Source organism: Lactuca serriola, chromosome 3 (assembly GCF_051521515.1).
Source record: "Lactuca serriola cultivar US96UC23 chromosome 3, Lser_US96UC23_V15, whole genome shotgun sequence".
In the NCBI taxonomy this organism is placed as follows: Eukaryota; Viridiplantae; Streptophyta; class Magnoliopsida; order Asterales; family Asteraceae; genus Lactuca; species Lactuca serriola.
This window is the reverse complement of record NC_136410.1, coordinates 108,258,505-108,276,886: the sequence shown is the minus strand read 5'-3', so window position 1 is coordinate 108,276,886 and position 18,382 is coordinate 108,258,505. Positions and strand designations below refer to the sequence as shown.

General features: G+C 42.6%; 2 protein-coding genes across 2 annotated transcripts; both read left to right on the top strand.

Moving 5' to 3' along the window:
- The first annotated feature begins 16,151 nt into the window (after window positions 1-16,151).
- On the top strand, window positions 16,152-17,096 carry LOC145095601 (uncharacterized). The gene is made up of 2 exons (XM_079033452.1): window positions 16,152-16,220; window positions 16,572-17,096. Exons 1-2 carry the CDS (start codon window positions 16,152-16,154, stop codon window positions 17,094-17,096), a joined length of 594 nt encoding a protein of 197 aa, XP_078889578.1.
- A 111-nt stretch (window positions 17,097-17,207) lies between these two features.
- LOC145095600 (uncharacterized) lies at window positions 17,208-18,127 on the top strand. The gene is made up of 2 exons (XM_079033451.1): window positions 17,208-17,711; window positions 17,834-18,127. Exons 1-2 carry the CDS (start codon window positions 17,208-17,210, stop codon window positions 18,125-18,127), a joined length of 798 nt encoding a protein of 265 aa, XP_078889577.1.
- Window positions 18,128-18,382: the final 255 nt, after the last annotated feature.

Genomic DNA, 18,382 nt, shown 5'->3' with positions numbered 1-18,382 from the left:
TGTCAAACATACAAAACTTGCTTTAATTTGTGAAGTGACAAAAATTCAAAGGTTCAGGGGCTGTTTTTTAAAATGTGTCATTTAACCCAAAACATAAACACACGAAGACTTCTTTTTCCAATTAACAACCATTCGAAATTTGAGGGACTATATTCAAAAAATTTTCTTCTTCATTCCAAACATACGAAGACTTTTAGCAAAAGATACGAATACTTGTTCTTTCTCTCTCCTCTTCGTATCATCCGCCATCTTCCCCAATTAACCAAAGATACGAAGCATACGAAGCCTCTATTATGAACAGTAATGAACAGTGGTGAATAGTAACCCCCTTTGTTCAATCAAATACCCTTCGTACGTTAACCAGTTTTTCATTCTTCGTTAATTTCATCCACTTCCCAAACACAAAATTATCAAACACGTTCATCGCCTCCGATTCAGGAACGCTTCGAATTTTTACTCCAAAGTCGACATCAACCTATTAACCTTTTTGATTCATCTTCAAACTATCGTCCATACAGAACCCTTCGTTTTTCATTCCATATATGTCGATCGATTGGCTCCAACCCATTCCAGTTGATTTTCGATTCCAACACATTTGATCACAGACCTTCATCAATTAACCTAATGAGTTCCATCGATTCAATCCTTCGACAATTACTCCTTTGAAATCGAGGAATAACGATTCCAGATTAACTCCAAACAAACGAATTAGATCCAACAAGATTTTGACTCATCAAACACAAAATCAAATGACTCGTTTGATTTCTGACCCATCCAAATCGAATTCAACAACCGACTCCAAGATTCCAATTTTATACCCAAAACAATTTCACAGTCTTTGTTTTTCAATTATCAACAGCCCTTAGAAATCAAAATCCAAAATCATTGTGACTCCAAACATCCGTTCTTCACTTTTCAATCGATTTTCAAATCACATCAAACTCCCACAACGAATGGACTTCTTAATTCCAAATCTAACCAACGAAAATCAATTTTGATAAAAAACAAGCTGTTGACTTTCGTCTTTGACCATCGAAAAAAAATAATGTTCTTCATCTGTTCTTTAATGTTCTTCATTAGTTTATCAGTTTCAATCCTAATCAACGATTTTCAAATCGATGATCGATTTCCAAAGCAAGATTCATAGATAATATAAAAATCGAACAAACAAGATCAATAAATCGATCAGATGAACATGAATAAGAAAATCGAATGACCAAATGGATCAGATTAAGAAATCGATTGAGACATTGAGTATAATATGCGATTCAAATATAGAAATCAAATTAATGTTCTCGATCATCAATATACTACCAACTGGCCACATGAAAAATCAGATGCACAAATTTATTTAGGGTCATAGATCGGAAGCTAACTCGAACAATTTGAATCTGACGAAGAAAGTCAATAAGTATCACGACCAGAACTCATCTGATGAATTAGACTTAGATGAACAAGATCGATTATATAACAAAATTGGGCTTGGAATCATGAACAGTAACAAATTGAAGGTTGGGCTCAATCATGAATTATTGATAAACAGTGAATTTCGAATGTGGGCTCAAAAAATATGACTGCGAATATGAACAGTATCAAATTCTAAAAAATGAATCAAAATTATTTATGGATAAAATTTTGGTTTAAACCAACAATTTCAATTGAGAATCAAATCGTATGCAAGAATATGATTGGATCGAGGCTTGATCAATGAAAAAAAAATTATTGGATCACACAAATGGGTTTTTCAAAGAAATTTTGATCCAACGATTCAAACGATCACAAATCAAAACCGCAACGCACGATTGAATGATTACGAGAGATCATAGAGAGACACTCACCAAAATTGATCAAATTGCGACAAAAATTGCCAAACCGAGAATCGTTCTTCAAATATCACCTTGATCTTGAAGACCCGCTCTGATACCAATTGTAGTGACAAAGAACATGGTTTGGCATGCGGAATTAAAGCTTGCACAATTGAACATGGTGATTTGGGTGTTTAAGAGATATATTGAATGTATATGGTGTTACAAAAAGGACATAGATCTACATCTACATAATTAACACATACTTACACACTCACTTCTACATCTCTCAAGCACACCTCTACAAGTGGACAAACCCATCTTATATAGAGGTGTTTACATGTCTCTTTCTCACTCTAACTAACACATGTGTCAAAAGGCAAATACTCCACATGCAAGTGGGTCTACACAAGTAAAACATTTACAAAGTCAATAATGAATAACTTTGCACCCCAACAAGAAGCAAACCCAAATCGTGATAACCCTCCATATTGAGTGTGTAAGGCTAAAGAGTGTGTGTTTGATACATTTCTTGAAGAACTCAAGGATTTAAGAGCTTGGATCGAGAAGGAGCTGATAGATCCAACATCTACTCAATTGTAGCAACCATTTGAAGGAAAAAAGCTATTACCTTGATCTTTATTTGGTTAGGTCTCTCCATTCAAGAGATTAGGGCGTTTTTAGCCCATTTTGGACCTATTTTTGGAAGGTGGGAATGAATTGAAGTTGTAACTTCAGACTTGAACTCTTCTAGGCCCTATAGTCATAAAGTTATCGACTTTATCAAGATTTGGCCCTTCTTCATGCCCTAAACCTATTATCAAGTTTGGTTTTAGCATTTTATCCTCTTGAAGCCTTGCATACACGTAAAGTTGGCAACTTTATGTGGAAAGTACACCATAGAGGACTGGATCTGTAGTTTGATGCTTTAGATTTGACTAAAAAGTGCTAAATAGTTTTAGACTGGGGAAAAATCAACGAGTTGCCCTGGAAACTCTACGAGTTGGATCGAGTTACCTCGCTTTTTTGGATACTGAGTGAAATTGGTGAGTTGATAAGACAACTCGGCGAGTTGGCTAGGGTTTTTCCTAGGTCTTCTAAACATTGTAGGAACTCAACGAGTTGCTAGATGCACTTGACGAGTTGGGGTCAACATGGACTGTTGACTTTGACTTTGACCATCGTTGACTAAGTTTGACTTTGAGGGTATTTTTGGTATTTTGGGATTTTGACAAAGTTAATCACATGATGGTTGTAAACATTTGAGTTGGAGTTGCTAGTAGGGACTTATCTTATCAGTTCATCATTTTTGAGAGGTGAGTCTTCTCATCATACCAATGGGTCCAAGGTACCAAGGTCGGCCCATTACATGATATATGGATTGATAACGTGCCTAGGGCAGCATGGCAGAAGCACGAGCCGAACACGCCAACCGGGCGTAGCCCAGCAGGCTTAGCGTCCGCTGGCACTCCCGGGAGTGGAAGGCACAGGCGAAAGGCTCGCGCATGCCAACTAGGCCCAGCCCAGCAGGCTTAGTGCCCGCTGGCACCCTCGAGAGTGGAACGCACAGGCGAAAGGCTCACGCCCTCTTAGAGACATTCCTATCCCCAAGACAAAAGAAATGGTCAGGAGACAAGCAGGAGGATCAGGCCACTACCGTCAGAGCCAATAAGAGTGCCCTAATGGTTAAAGGCGCATGACTCTCCAATCGGCGTCCCTGATCCTATTTCCCCAAAAAGGGATCTTGTCTAGTACGGATTAGGCAAGGGAGCTAGGTATAAAAGGATACGCCCTTAGACCTACGAGGTAAGCTCTCTGGACTCTCTAAGAGCACACACTCAAAGATCCTCAACACTCTCTAACTTGACCGTCAGAGCGTTCTTCCGGGAGCCCTTCCCGGAAAGCGGCTGATGGCCTTCTTTCATTGTGATCTTGCAGAGACAGTCGAGAAGCCGAGTAAACAATATCGATAGAGCCAGTTCAAGGTAGCATCATTTGGCACCATCCGTTTGTCAGATGAAGAACACAAACCAAAATCACAGAAGTGACAAGTGAATGGCGTCCAATAGCAGTGAGGGACAACAAACAAGTCCCATACGCCCCATGGCAATGTTGGACGAAACACCGCCGCCTACAACGGTCAGCAAGGACACAATAGGCGAAGGAAGCTCAACGGTAACCATCGAAGGTGTACCACAACCATCAGTTCACCAGCCAAGAACAACTCCGGTGGGGCCATTTCCGACAACGTCCTTTCAAATACCACCGTTCTTCGTGCCGCCATTACAATAGGCACAACCGGTTCACTCAGTGATGGTTCCATCAGGCCACGTTTTCAACATTCCATCGTCGTTTTCCGCAACACCGCCATACCAGGTGACAAGCGGGCGTAGTTTAATGCTTTCAGCACCACCGTTGGCACAAAACATGATAGCTCATACACCAGCTGTTTATTCACTAGCCGACACATGGGTCAGACCAACCATCACTGCTAACAATAACTTACAACAGACGACAACGGTTAGCCCCATGAACCCCTTACACCCTTTCACCTCCAGTTACCCCCTCCAACTACCATTCCAACCGTATCCTTTTAATGGACCAAGCCCTGGTTACCATGTGCCGCCACCATATGATTTAAACACACAATATCAACCGCCGGGAGCGCCCACCACCTCAGGTCACGAAGGTCTTTCCTGTAGTGTGGTGTCTCCGTTTTTCAAGGAGTTGTTGGACTACGAAATACCAAACACAGCCAAACTACCGACGCTCAAGACGTATAATGGCACCACCGACCCGGATAGCCACATTGACACATACGAGTGGACCATGACGTCGTTGAAGCTTGATGAAAGGTTTTGGTGCACGTATTTCCCAACCACACTCGACGGCAACGCTGGCACGTGGTTCAAGACGCTACAACCAGGCAGCATTTCCAACTTTACCCAACTTAAGTATCTTTTTCTTACCAACTTTATGCAGTTAAGCAAGTACGAGGGAGACTCTCATTCAATCATAGGCTGTAAGCAAAAGGAGGGTGAAACTGTACGGGAATACTTCACAAGGTTCATAAACGTCACGCTAGACGTACCGGGGCATGATGAGGGGCTCATAGCCGGTGCCTTCACGTGGAGGATTTTTCCAGGCCCTTTATCGCAATAAGTCATGGGAAAAAGCCTTTAACACGGGCCGAATTGAAGGAAAGAGTGGAACGATATCTAAGACAGGAGGATGGCGAAGCAGCAAAACATGCCTACATGAATGCAATGACTACCATACATAACAACATGGGTCACACGGATTTCTGGGGGGGGGGGATAGGCACTACGGCCAGGCGAGAAGACCACAGGCTCGGTTCTGACCGTTTGCCAGGGATGACAGGCGTGGCCGTCACCCGGAGGTGTACACAGTGTCAGAAAAGCAGCAGCCAACCAAATGCCCAAAGAATCGGTACTGGGAATACCACAAAAGTAAGACGCACGACACAGCTAGTTGTTCGGTATTGAAGAAGGAAATGGAAGAGAAGCAGCTTAAAGTGGACCTGGTGGAAATAGCATGACGCTTGCGTGCCAAGTTTGACGCTGAAAACCCTAAGAACATACCTCGCGAAGGAGCCCAGCCTAAGGAGATATTCATGATACGGAGTAAGAGAAGTAGGGGGAGCAACAAATGGAACAAGCGACTGCCAGAACTCCGATGCGCACGCTCAGATTCTCTATTCAGGACCCTCGCCCGGAGGGGTAGAGGGGCGACGACACGCTGGTAATCCAAGCCTCCACCAAGGACGTAATTATACACAGAGTCTACGTTGACACAGGCAGTTCGACGGACATCATTTATGAGTATTGCTTCCGGCTTCTCCTAGACCGCTGGAAAGACAAGCTACGGCCCACGACGGGGAGGCTGATTGGGTTCACCGGCCATAGCCTATGGCCGCTAGGCACAATTCACATTCCCCTGACCATAACCAGCCATGATAAGCAGCAAAAGAAAACTGCCCTGATTGACTTTGTGTTTATCCGACATGCAGCGTAGCACAACATTATTCTGGGGAGAACATCTCTCTTAAAGCTAGGAGCGGTTCCATTAACCATGCATGGGGTTATGAAGTTCGACACTCCAACGAGCGCAACCACGGTAATGGCCACTCCACCGAAAGAATTGCAATGCTTTACAATTATGAAGCCGGTAGAGATAACTAAAGAAGCCAAGAAGCCGAAACGTGGCCCCGCAAAAGAAAAGGAGGTGATCAATGCAGAACGCCCTGACCAGCCGATCAGTATTGGGTGTGATCTCCCGGAGCACGTAAGAGGAGCGTTGGTCGACTTGCTAAAGCGGTACAAACATGTGTTTTCATGGACCCCCACAGACATGGTGGGGGTACAAAGGGAAGTCATTGAGTACAAGCTTGTAATTAAACCAGGAGCAAAGGAGGTCAAGAAAAAGAAGAGGGTCCATGGTAGGGACCATAATAGGGCAATCAACGCTGAAGCGGCCAAACTAGCAGAAGCTGGAATAGTAAGGGAAGTAATATTCCTGACGTGGATTGCCAACCCAGTCATGGTCCGCAAACAAGATGGGTCATGGCGAATGTGCATAGAATTTTCCAATTTAAACAAAGCATGCCCTAAAGACTGTTTCCCCCTCCCAGAAATTGACTAGAAGGTAGAATCATTGTAAGGATTCAAGCTGAAGTGTTTTTTGGATGCATATAAAGGGTATCACCAGATCTTGATGAGCAAAGAGGACGAGGAAAAAATGGCGTTTTACACAGATCATGACACTTTTTGTTACACTAAGATGCCTTTTGGTTTAAAGAATGTCGGGGCTACATACCAGTGCCTGGTGGACTCAATCTTTGCCAAACAAATCGGGAGAAACATTGAAGTATACATCGACAATATGGTGATCAAGAGCCTGCACGAAGACAAGATGCTACAAGACATCGAAGAGACTTTCCAAACCCTAGAGAAGGTAAAAATGAAGCTAAACCCAGCTAAGTGCACGTTTGGGGTGGAAGAGGGGCAGTTCTTGGGGTATTATCTGTGACATCCCCAAAATCTCGGCCAGAAAAGAGCGATTTTCATTTATGCTTTTAAATATTTTCAGAGTAAATCCTTTTGATTTGAAAGAGTTGCGGAATTTGTTCCCAAAAACAAAACATGATAAAACATTGTTTACCGAAGCATTTCATAAAAGAAATGTATTTTCATTATAATCAAAACTCGGGGTGTCATGTTCCGATACAGACCAATAAGCATAAACAAATACATTACAAGTCATATAACAAATATAAACATATGCAAACTTGTAAACAAAACAACTTGATGGTTCATCCATCTCATGCCCTTCCGCCACTACCTGTAATACAATTTATAACTGAGTGGGTCAGGCTTGGGAGCCTGGTGAGCATATAGGGTTTTCAACCCACAATGAATATCATATTTAATTTTCACCAACCAACAATAACCCAATTACCCATTCCCGTTATTCTCACTTTAATGTCCCTAAAACAACTAACATAAGGGACCTAGTCTAAGAATATTTCATCGGGGCGACAACACATGCTTCGGGGGTACCTCAGCAATATAAGTCAAATAAGGCAACCATGAGGGGGATGGAGTACAGCGAATGAACACCCAAGTTCATTAACACCTACAGGTGGCGAACCTGCTAATGTTTCCACAAGACTGTCTAGAATAGCCAGTGGTCGTCATCTAAACTCCGCTAGATGACTCAATCAAACAACAACGAGGCCTCTCATCTGTTTATTACACACCAACTGTCTACCCATGTTCTACCCAACATATTAGTAGATAAAAATATACATTTGTATACATAGTTTAAAAACCTGTATAGCATGCTTTAATCAACACATATATCACAAAATAGATGAGGCACACACACACATAACACATACCTCGTAAAGAAATAAGCAGATCTATAAGATAGAAGAGAGTGAATACACATTCACACATAACACAACCAAATATATACACATAGCACGTATTTTTATATAAAATACTTCGTATTATTGTATTAGAAGAAAATAACTACACACTCACTTGATCAGAAGATGATCCGACAGCACTACGGCTTATAGAAGTAGTATTCCTCAGCAGATCTGGAAGATCTCTTCAAAAATCGAACTCCTCGCGGGCAGAGCTTCGACTCGGAAACCGCACTTCTCGGTATCTTCGGGATCTCGGGACTTGCCTCGGGGCTAGAGTATGATACCGGGTCTTCGGGGGATTTCTGGCACGCAAAACGATGCAAAACGGGAGAGAAAAGAGAAGAAATGAACAAAACTCTCGGCTGCCTTCGGATCCCTTTTATAGAGGCTGGAGCCTCGGAGTACGCGGGGCGTACTGTAGTACGCAGCGCGTACTGCTTTCGAAATCGTCACTGCATGTGTCATCCGAAGTGTCGACACTATGCGCGTACTCTCGTACGCAGGGCGTACTCCGGATCACACCGATGACTCGTCTTCGGATAAGGCTTCCGATTTTATAATTAAATTTAATTACAAAATGATTAATAAACTTCGGAAATTCATAACTTCTTCATACGAACTCCGTTTTCGACGTTCTTTATATCCACGGAAAGGTGAGACCACGCTCTACGACTTTCGTTTAGACTCCGTCGGATAATTTTGACTTTATTTTTATTAATTATTTTTAATAGGCCGGGACAGAAACTTTCGTTATAAATTCATAACTTCTTCGTTTGACGTCCGTTCTCGCCTAACTTTTTATCGTTTCGATACCAACAATGAGATCTTCGATTCTCATTTAGATTGCTTCGGCTAACAACCGCTCGATCTCAAATCGAGTAAAACAGGCTGTATACTGCTAAGCCGGAACTTCGATAAATCATAACTTCCTCATACGAAGTCAGATTTGGGCGTTCTATATATATTCGGAAACCTCGTTTCAATTACTACAACATTAACCAAATATATTAAGTTTATTTTACACTTAAATTTTGACGCTTGTTTTTATTCTTAATTAATCAAACCACATAATTAAGCAATTAAGCACAAAACACATAATACTCAAATAATAAAATCTCATTATTTCAAAACGGGTTACAAAGGTTAACCTAGACTATTACATTGCTAAAAATGGGAAGCCTGGAAACATAGGCGTTACAATTCTCTCCACCTTAGAATGATTCCATCCCCGGAATCACACATCAACAAACAAATGCGGATAGCGACTCAACATGTCACTCTCCGTCTCCCAGGTGAGATTCGGCCCATTCGTGTGTTTCCATCGGACAAGCACTAAACCAACCATTTTGCGTCGCAACTTCTTAGTCTTTCGGTCAACAATTGCCTCTGGTTCTTCAATCAACCTTTTGTTCTCATCAATTCTCAATTCAGAAATTGGAATTATATCGGGAACTTCTCCCGTGAGCTTCCTCAAATAACACACATGAAAAGTGTTGTGAATTCCATTCAGCTCTTCGGGTAATTCGAGCTTGTAAGCTTGGTTCCCTACCCTCTGAAGAACTTTAAACGGTCCAATAAACCTTGGACTCAACTTTCCCCTTTTTCCAAATCTTATAAGTCCCTTCCACGGCGAGACTTTAAGCAAAACCGAATCTCCAACCTCAAAAGTCATCGGTCTTCGCTTCTTGTCAGCATAGCTCTTTTGACGATCTTGAGCTGCTAACATTTTTTCCCTAATTATTTTCAACTTTTCAGCAGTTTGATAAACCATCTCCGGTCCCATAAACTGCTTTTCCCCAGCCTCAAGCCAACAAGACGGCGTACGACACTTCTGTCCATACAAAGCTTGATAAGGTGCCATCTTAATGCTCGAGTGAAAACTATTATTATAGGAAAATTCTACCAACGGTAAATGTTCATCCCAATTACCTAGGAATTCCAAGGTACATGCTCTCAGCATATCTTCAAGTGTTTGTATTGTTCTTTCACTCTGACCATCAGTCTGCGGATGGTAAGCTGTACTTAAACACAACTTGCTACCCATTTCCTCTTGTAGACTTTTCCAAAACCTTGATGTGAAACGGATATCACGATCCGAAACAATCGTTAACGGAACACCGTGAAGCCTCACAATTTCCTTCACGTAAGAATTCGCAAGCTTCTCCATAGACCATTTCTCCCTGGCCGCTATGAAATGCGCACTCTTAGTGAATCGATCAACGACCACCCAAATCATGTCGTGACCATTCTTTGTTCTGGGCAGTTTAGTGACAAAATCCATACCAATGTCTTCCCACTTACCCATAGGCACAGGCAATGGTTCTAAACTCCCGTAAGGTTTCTGATGTTGTGTCTTGACTCTCGCACAAGTCACACACTCGGTCACATACTTTGCAACATCAAGCTTCATCGTCGGCCACCAGTAGTAGGGTTTTAGGTCCCTATACATTTTAGTGCTACCCGGATGAATTGAGTACATGGTTTTGTGAGCTTCTTCCATCAGAAGATCCCTAATTCCTCCTGACTTAGGTACCCAAATACGATCTTGGAATACCTTCAGTCCATGACCGTTAGTACCAAACACCAATGTTTTACCCAAACGTTCCTCCTTTCGGTCATTTTTCTCAGAAGCTTCCTCTTGAGCTTTCTTTATACTTTCCACAATAGTCGAGACAACTTCAATTCTCAACGCTCTTGGCCTCTTCCTTTCAAGATTGACTTTCCGACTGAGAGCATCAGCAACAACATTAGCTTTACCGGGGTGGTAAAGTATCTCGCAGTCATAGTCTTTAAGTAATTCTAGCCAGCGTCGTTTCCTCATATTCAATTCTTTCTGATTAAAGAGGTATTGGAGACTCTTATGATCAGTGAAAAGTTTGCACTTTGTGCCATAGAGGTAATGCCTCCATATTTTTAGAGCGAAAACTACCGCTGCCAACTCCAAATCATGAGTCGGGTAATTCTTTTCATGCTCTTTCAGCTGTCGAGACGCATATGCTATCACCTTTTCTCTTTGGGTCAAAACACAACCCAATCCAACACCAGACGCATCGCTATAAACAGCGAAGTCTTCAACTCCATCGGGTAGAGAAAGTATCGGTGCCTCGCATAGCTTCTTCTTTAACTTCTCGAATGCTTCTTTATGCTTCTCACTCCAAGCATAAGTAGCTCCTTTATGGGTCAAAGCTGTCAATGGAGTAGCAATCGAAGAAAAGCCTTGGATAAACCTGCGGTAATATTCGGCTAATCCCAAAAAGCTTCGAATCTCCGTGGGACTTTTCGGTTGTTCCCACTTCGTCACAGCTTCGATCTTCGCTGGATCAACCATTATCCCTTCTTGGTTGACCACGTGACCCAAGAATTGGACTTCACGAATCCAAAAATCACATTTGGAGAACTTTGCATACAACTTCTCCTTCTTCAAGACTTCTAACACTTCTCGCAAGTGTCTGCCATGATCCTCCTGGCTTTTCGAGTAAATCAGAATGTCGTCTATGAACACTATCACGGATCTATCAAGGAACGGGTTACAAACCCTATTCATCAAATCCATGAACGCTGCTGGAGCATTGGTTAGTCCAAACGACATAACCAAGAACTCGTAGTGTCCATATCTAGTTCTGAATGCAGTCTTCTCGATATCTTGCTCTCTTACTTTTAGCTGATGATATCCTGACCTAAGATCGATCTTCGAGAAATAGCTCGAACCCTGCAATTGATCAAACAGGTCATCAATCCTCGGCAACGGATATCTATTCTTTATTGTTGCCTTGTTCAGCTCTTTGTAATCGATGCACATTCTCATACTTCCATCTTTCTTCTTTACAAATAACACCGGAGCTCCCCAGGGCGATGAACTAGGTCTAATGAAACCTCTGTCCAATAACTCCTGAAGTTGCATCATCAGCTCCTTCATCTCCGTCGGTGCTAATCGATAAGGTGCTTTTGCTATTGGCGTGGTTCCTGGTAACAAGTCTATTTTGAACTCCACTTGTCTATCAGGTGGTAATCCAGGAAGATCCTCGGGGAACACTTCCGGAAAATCACACACCACTGGAATGCTCTGCATCACCTTCTTTTCTTTCTTAGCATCAATCACAAATGCTAAATATGATGTACATCCCTTGGTCAAACACTTTCTGGCTTTCATTAGAGAAATGATTCCATAATTCACTCTGCGTTTGTCCCCATACACCATAAACGAATCTTTTCCAGGCGGGTTTACTTTAACTATCTTCTTCTTTCACAAAATTTCGGCATCATTGGCGCTAACCCAATCCATTCCCAACACGATGTCGAAACCATTAAGTTCGATAGGCAATAATGCCTCGTGAAACTTATTCCCATTAAGGTCGATCAAGACGTTTTTCATACGATGGCTAACAGGTACAAACTTGCCACTAGCTACTTCGACTAATAAAGCATTATCTAGTCTATCAATAGGCAAAGCTAGCTTTCTACCAAACTCATGCGAAATAAAGGAGTAGTTGGCTCCAGAATCAAACAATATATGAGCAGGTAATTCGTTTACGAGAAAGGTACCTGAAGCGACATCAGCTTCATCCTTCGCAGCTTCCAGTGTCATCTGGAAGGCTCTCGCCTTCGGCTTTGGTGGAATGTTGGGCTTTGCTGCCTCCTTCTTCTTCGGACAGTCTTTCAAAATGTGCCCCTCTTCATTACACCCAAAACACATCCTTTTGTTGTTCGGACATTCATTGGCAAAATGTCCAACCTTTCCACACTTGTAGCAGGTCACATCCTCGCTACATTTCCCAAAGTGCTTTTTCTTACACTTGTCACACCACTTTGCTTCGCCTCCTTTTCCTCCAAACTTTTTCGAATCAGATTTCGAAAATTTTCCTTTCTTACCGGAACCAGATGTTCCCTCAAACTTTCTTTTCTCGCCAACATCAACCTTGTCGGTGGTTCTCCCCTTGATCATGTTCTCCACAGACTTGGCAGCCCAGATAGCTGGCTCTAGAGTACGTGCCTGACGTACTGGCACCTCGTACTCCCATGGAAGTCCCTTCGCATACCGATCCACCTTTGTCAGCTCGTCTGGAATGATACGCAAGGCAAACTCCATCTTATCGGTGAAGTTATTGGTGTATTCATCAACTGACATGCTACCCTTCGTCAATGTCAAAAACTTATTCTCCAACTCCAACAGATTTTGAGCCGAGCAGAACTTGCGCTTAAACTGCACCAAGAACTCTACCCATGACAATTGCAGTGGCTCATTAGGGCTTAAGGTCTTCCCTAGAGTGTTCCACCAACGAACGACTCCACCTCGGAATTGACGCACGGCATAGATAGTCTGCAATTTACCTCTGCAGCCACAAGTCATGAAGGCTAGCTCCATTTCGGAGATCCAATACATAACCCCAATCGGATCCTCCTTTCCATTGAAGGTCGATGGTTTGCAAGTCAAAAAGTCCTTGTACTTGCATCCCATTCCATCATTCCTTCCTTCACGGTTATCTTGCCTAACTATCGGTGGGTGGGCTGGACCAACAGACCCACTGAAGTTTCCACCTTCCGAGTGCCCTTCATTCAGTTCAGGCTCTTCCATGAATCGACAGTTCTTCATGATTTTGTTGAAACAACCGTCTAGTTTCATCTATCTGACGATCCAACATCGTCTGAATCATCAATTGCACACCAGCCATGGTTATTGGCTCAGGTGCTGCTGCTACGACAGGTATTTGCTCAATCACTGGTGGTTGATTCCTGTTTTCGTCAGCATTTCCAACTCCACTTCTTGTTCTCACCATTTTGATCTATACACCGAACAAGGTGAAATTAGATCCTCAATCATGATAGATATTCAAATCATCCTTATCACTCCGAAACGTTTACATGCTAGTTCTAATATCGTAGACGTACGCTTAGAATCCTACACACATAAGGTTTCTAGATCCGGTCGGCAACAGACCATAGATCCGAACAAATAATATGATATATGGCGACATATAACATTTAGCACAAAAAAGCATTTTAGGCAAATTTCCTAAAATAAACTAGTGCTCGTGTCTAAATCACAACAGACACACATCTCAAAACTTCACTTAGCATTCTAAGTTTAAGTCTAGAAATCCTACAAATTCCTAGTTCGCTTAAACTAATGCTCTGATACCAACTGTGACATCCCCAAAATCTCGGCCAGAAAAGACCGATTTTCATTTATGCTTTTAAATATTTTCAGAGTAAATCCTTTTGATTTGAAAGAGTTGCGGAATTTGTTCCCAAAAACAAAACATTATAAAACATTGTTTACCGAAGCATTTCATAAAAGAAATGTATTTTCATTATAATCAAAACTCGGGGTGTCATGTTCCGATACAGACCAATAAACATAAACGAATACATTACAAGTCATATAACAAATATAAACATATGCAGACTTGTAAACAAAACAACTTGATGGTTCATCCATCTCATGTCCTTCCGCCACTACCTGTAATACAATTTAAAACTGAGTGGGTCAGGCTTGGGAGCCTGGTGAGCATATAGGGTTTTCAACCCACAATGAATATCATATTTAATTTTCACCAACCAACAATAACCCAATTACCCATTCCCATTATTCTCACTTTAATGTCCCTAAAACAAGTAACATAAGGGACCTAGTCTAAGAATATTTCATCGGGGCGACAACACATGCTTCGGGGGTACCTCAGCAATATAAGTCAAATAAGGCAACCATGAGGGGGATGGAGTACAGCGAATGAACACCCAAGTTCATTAACACCTACAGGTGGCGAACCTGCTAATGTTTCCACAAGACTGTCTAGAATAGCCAGTGGTCGTCATCTAAACTCCGCTAGATGACTCAATCAAACAACAACGAGGCCTCTCATCTGTTTATTACACACCAACTGTCTACCCATGTTCTACCCAACATATTAGTAGATAAAAATATACATTTGTATACATAGTTTAAAAACCTGTATAGCATGCTTTAATCAACACATATATCACAAAATAGATGAGGCACACACACACATAACACATACCTCGTAAAGAAATAAGCAGATCTATAAGATAGAAGAGAGTGAATACACATTCACACATAACACAACCAAATATATACACATAGCACGTATTTTTATATAAAATACTTCGTATTATTGTATTAGAAGAAAATAACTACACACTCACTTGATCAGAAGATGATCCGACAGCACTACGGCTTATAGAAGTAGTATTCCTCAGCAGATCTGGAAGATCTCTTCAAAAATCGAACTCCTCGCGGGCAGAGCTTCGACTCGGAAACCGCACTTCTCGGTATCTTCGGGATCTCGGGACTTGCCTCGGGGCTAGAGTATGATACCGGGGCTTCGGGGGATTTCTGGCAAGCAAAACGATGCAAAACGGGAGAGAAAAGAGAAGAAATGAACAAAACTCTCGGCTGCCTTCGGATCCCTTTTATAGAGGCTGGAGCCTCGGAGTACGCGGGGCGTACTGTAGTACGCAGCGCGTACTGCTTTCGAAATCGTCACTGCATGCGTCATCCGAAGTGTCGACACTATGCGCGTACTCTCGTACGCAGGGCGTACTCCGGATCACACCGGTGACTCGTCTTCGGATAAGGCTTCCGATTTTATAATTAAATTTAATTACAAAATGATTAATAAACTTCGGAAATTCATAACTTCTTCATACGAACTCCGTTTTCGACGTTCTTTATATCCACGGAAAGGTGAGACCACGCTCTACGACTTTCGTTTAGACTCCGTCGGATAATTTTGACTTTATTTTTATTAATTATTTTTAATAGGCCGGGACAGAAACTTTCGTTATAAATTCATAACTTCTTCGTTTGACGTCCGTTCTCGCCTAACTTTTTATCGTTTCGATACCAACAATGAGATCTTCGATTCTCATTTAGATTGCTTCGGCTAACAACCGCTCGATCTCAAATCGAGTAAAACAGGCTGTATACTGCTAAGCCGGAACTTCGATAAATCATAACTTCCTCATACGAAGTCAGATTTGGGCGTTCTATATATATTCGGAAACCTCGTTTCAATTACTACAACATTAACCAAATATATTAAGTTTATTTTACACTTAAATTTTGACGCTTGTTTTTATTGTTAATTAATCAAACCACATAATTAAGCAATTAAGCACAAAACACATAATACTCAAATAATAAAATCTCATTATTTCAAAACGGGTTACAAAGGTTAACCTAGACTATTACATTGCTAAAAATGGCAAGCCTGGAAACACAGGCGTTACATTATCTCAACAGACAGGGCATCCAGCCCAGCCCGAACAAAGTGGACGAGCTCATTGTAACGCCAACCCCAGGCACCCTCAGGGATGCATAGGGCCTAAATGGGAAGCTCACAGCTTTGAGCAGGTTCATCTCAACATCCGCTGACATGGCCATGCCGTTGTTCCACACGCTAAAAGGCTGCATTGAGGAGAGCAACTTCCAGCGGACGAACGAGGTAGAAATAGCGCTCCAGAAAATCAAGTAGGCATTACACAAGTTACCCACATTGGCTAGTCCCATCCCAGGGGAGACGCTACAAATATATCTTTCGACCTCAAACGAAGCAATATCCTCAGTATTAACTGTAGAAAGGGAAGGAGAGCAGAGGCCGGTGTATTTAGTAAGCAGGGCACTACAAGGGCCAAAACTTAACTACCCCACCCTGGAAAAGTTAGGCCTGACACTCATCTACGCGATACGACGACTAAGGCGGTATTTCCAAGCACATCAGATCAAAGTGCTAATAAACTGCCCCATTAAACAAATACTGCTTAAACTAGAGATGTCGGGCAGGTTACCAAAATAGGGAATCGAATTAAGGGAACATGACATAAGTTACCACACGAGAACAAGTATTAAGGGACAAGCATTGGCTGACTTCCTGCTAGAGATCCCAGACGAGGGGGCCCCCGCCAAGGAGAAAGTGTGGGCAGTTGAAGAAGCTCCACTCGACAAAAGTTCGTGGACTTTATATACGGATGGAGCATCTAGTAGGGAAGGCTCAAGTGCGGGACTAATCCTGACGAGCCCAGAGGGGGAAGAAGTGACCTACGCCCTTCGTTTTGATTTTCACACGTCAAACAATGAGGCGGAGTACGAGGCCCTACTCGCAGGATTGCGACTAGCCAAGCAAATGGGTGCAAAGGCTGTAACAACACTAATGGACTCAAGGCTAGCAGTGAACCAGGTCAATGGAAGTTTCGAGGTGAGAGATCAGAGAATGGGAAGGTACATGAAAATGGTGAAACAACTAATCGAGTCGTTTAAGCAGTTCAGAATAAGGCAGATACCTAGAAGCGAAAACAAGAGGGCGGATGCCTTAAGCAAATAGGCATCTACATGCTTCGATCACTTATCAAAGAGAGTCTTGGTAGAGGTGCTACGAGAAAGAAGTATATATGAACGGCAGGTGAATACCCTAACGACCACTAGACCGACGTGGATGACACCATTCAGGGAATACCTGCAAAGAGGGGTGCTCCCGGATGACCACGGCGAAGCCAGGAAGATACGCATAAAAGCGCCGTCTTATGCGTTAATAAATGGAGAACTGTACAAGAAAGGGTTCACGGCGCCACGACTAAAGTGTGTAGACCAAGACAAAGGGAAAGAGATGCTACAGGAAGCACAAGAGGGAGCGCGGGCCCTAACAGGCAAAGTACTACGGATGGGTGTATACTGGCCCGCAATACAGCAAGATGCGCTGGAAATAGCCAGGAGATGTAGGAAATGCCAGTCATACACCCCAGTCCAAGCAAACCCCCCAGTACAATTGCACAACTTATCCAGCCCATGGTCGTTCTATCAATGGGGTATAGATATAGTGGGCCCACTCCCGGATGCACCAGGGAAGCTGAAATACATGGTGGTAGCCGTGGACTACTTCACAAAATGGATCGAAGCGGAGCCGTTGGCGTGCATCTCAGGGAGACATGTGATAAAATTTGTATGAAAATTATTATAACAAGGTTTGGGACGCCCAGGGTACTCATCAGTGACAAAGGCCTGCAGTTTTCCGCGAACGGACAGACGAAGGTGTCTAATTGAACTATTGTGAATGGGATCAAGAAAAGGCTGGGCAGAGCAAAGGGGAACTGGCCAGAGGAAATACCAACAGTGCTATGGTCATACAGGACCACACCACGAACGAGCACACAAGAAACCCCATTCAGTTTGACATACGGAACAGAAGCCATGCTCCCCATGGAATTAACAGGGAGTACGCTAAGGGTGGCCAGCACAGATGAAGAAAGTAATGCACAAGACTTGAGGATAAACCTAGATATGCTAGAAGAAAAACGCGAAAAATCAGAGATGCGCCAAGCTGCATATAAGCATGCAACAGAGAGGTATTACAACTAAAGGGTAAAGGAGAAAGCATTCAAAGTGGGTGAGTATGTCCAAAGGAAAAATGAAGCGAGTCGAGCCAAACCCCAAGGCAAACAAGGCCCACCGTGGGAAGGCCCTTACAAAGTCACGGAAACCTAATGGAATGGTGCATATGCCTTAGAAACGATGGAAGGGCAGCAGATTGCAAGAATGTGGAACGCCAGGAACTTGAAAAAGTTTTTCTTTTCAAAAAGAGAAAAGTGCAGTCCCAGTCAAGCGACACGCTGC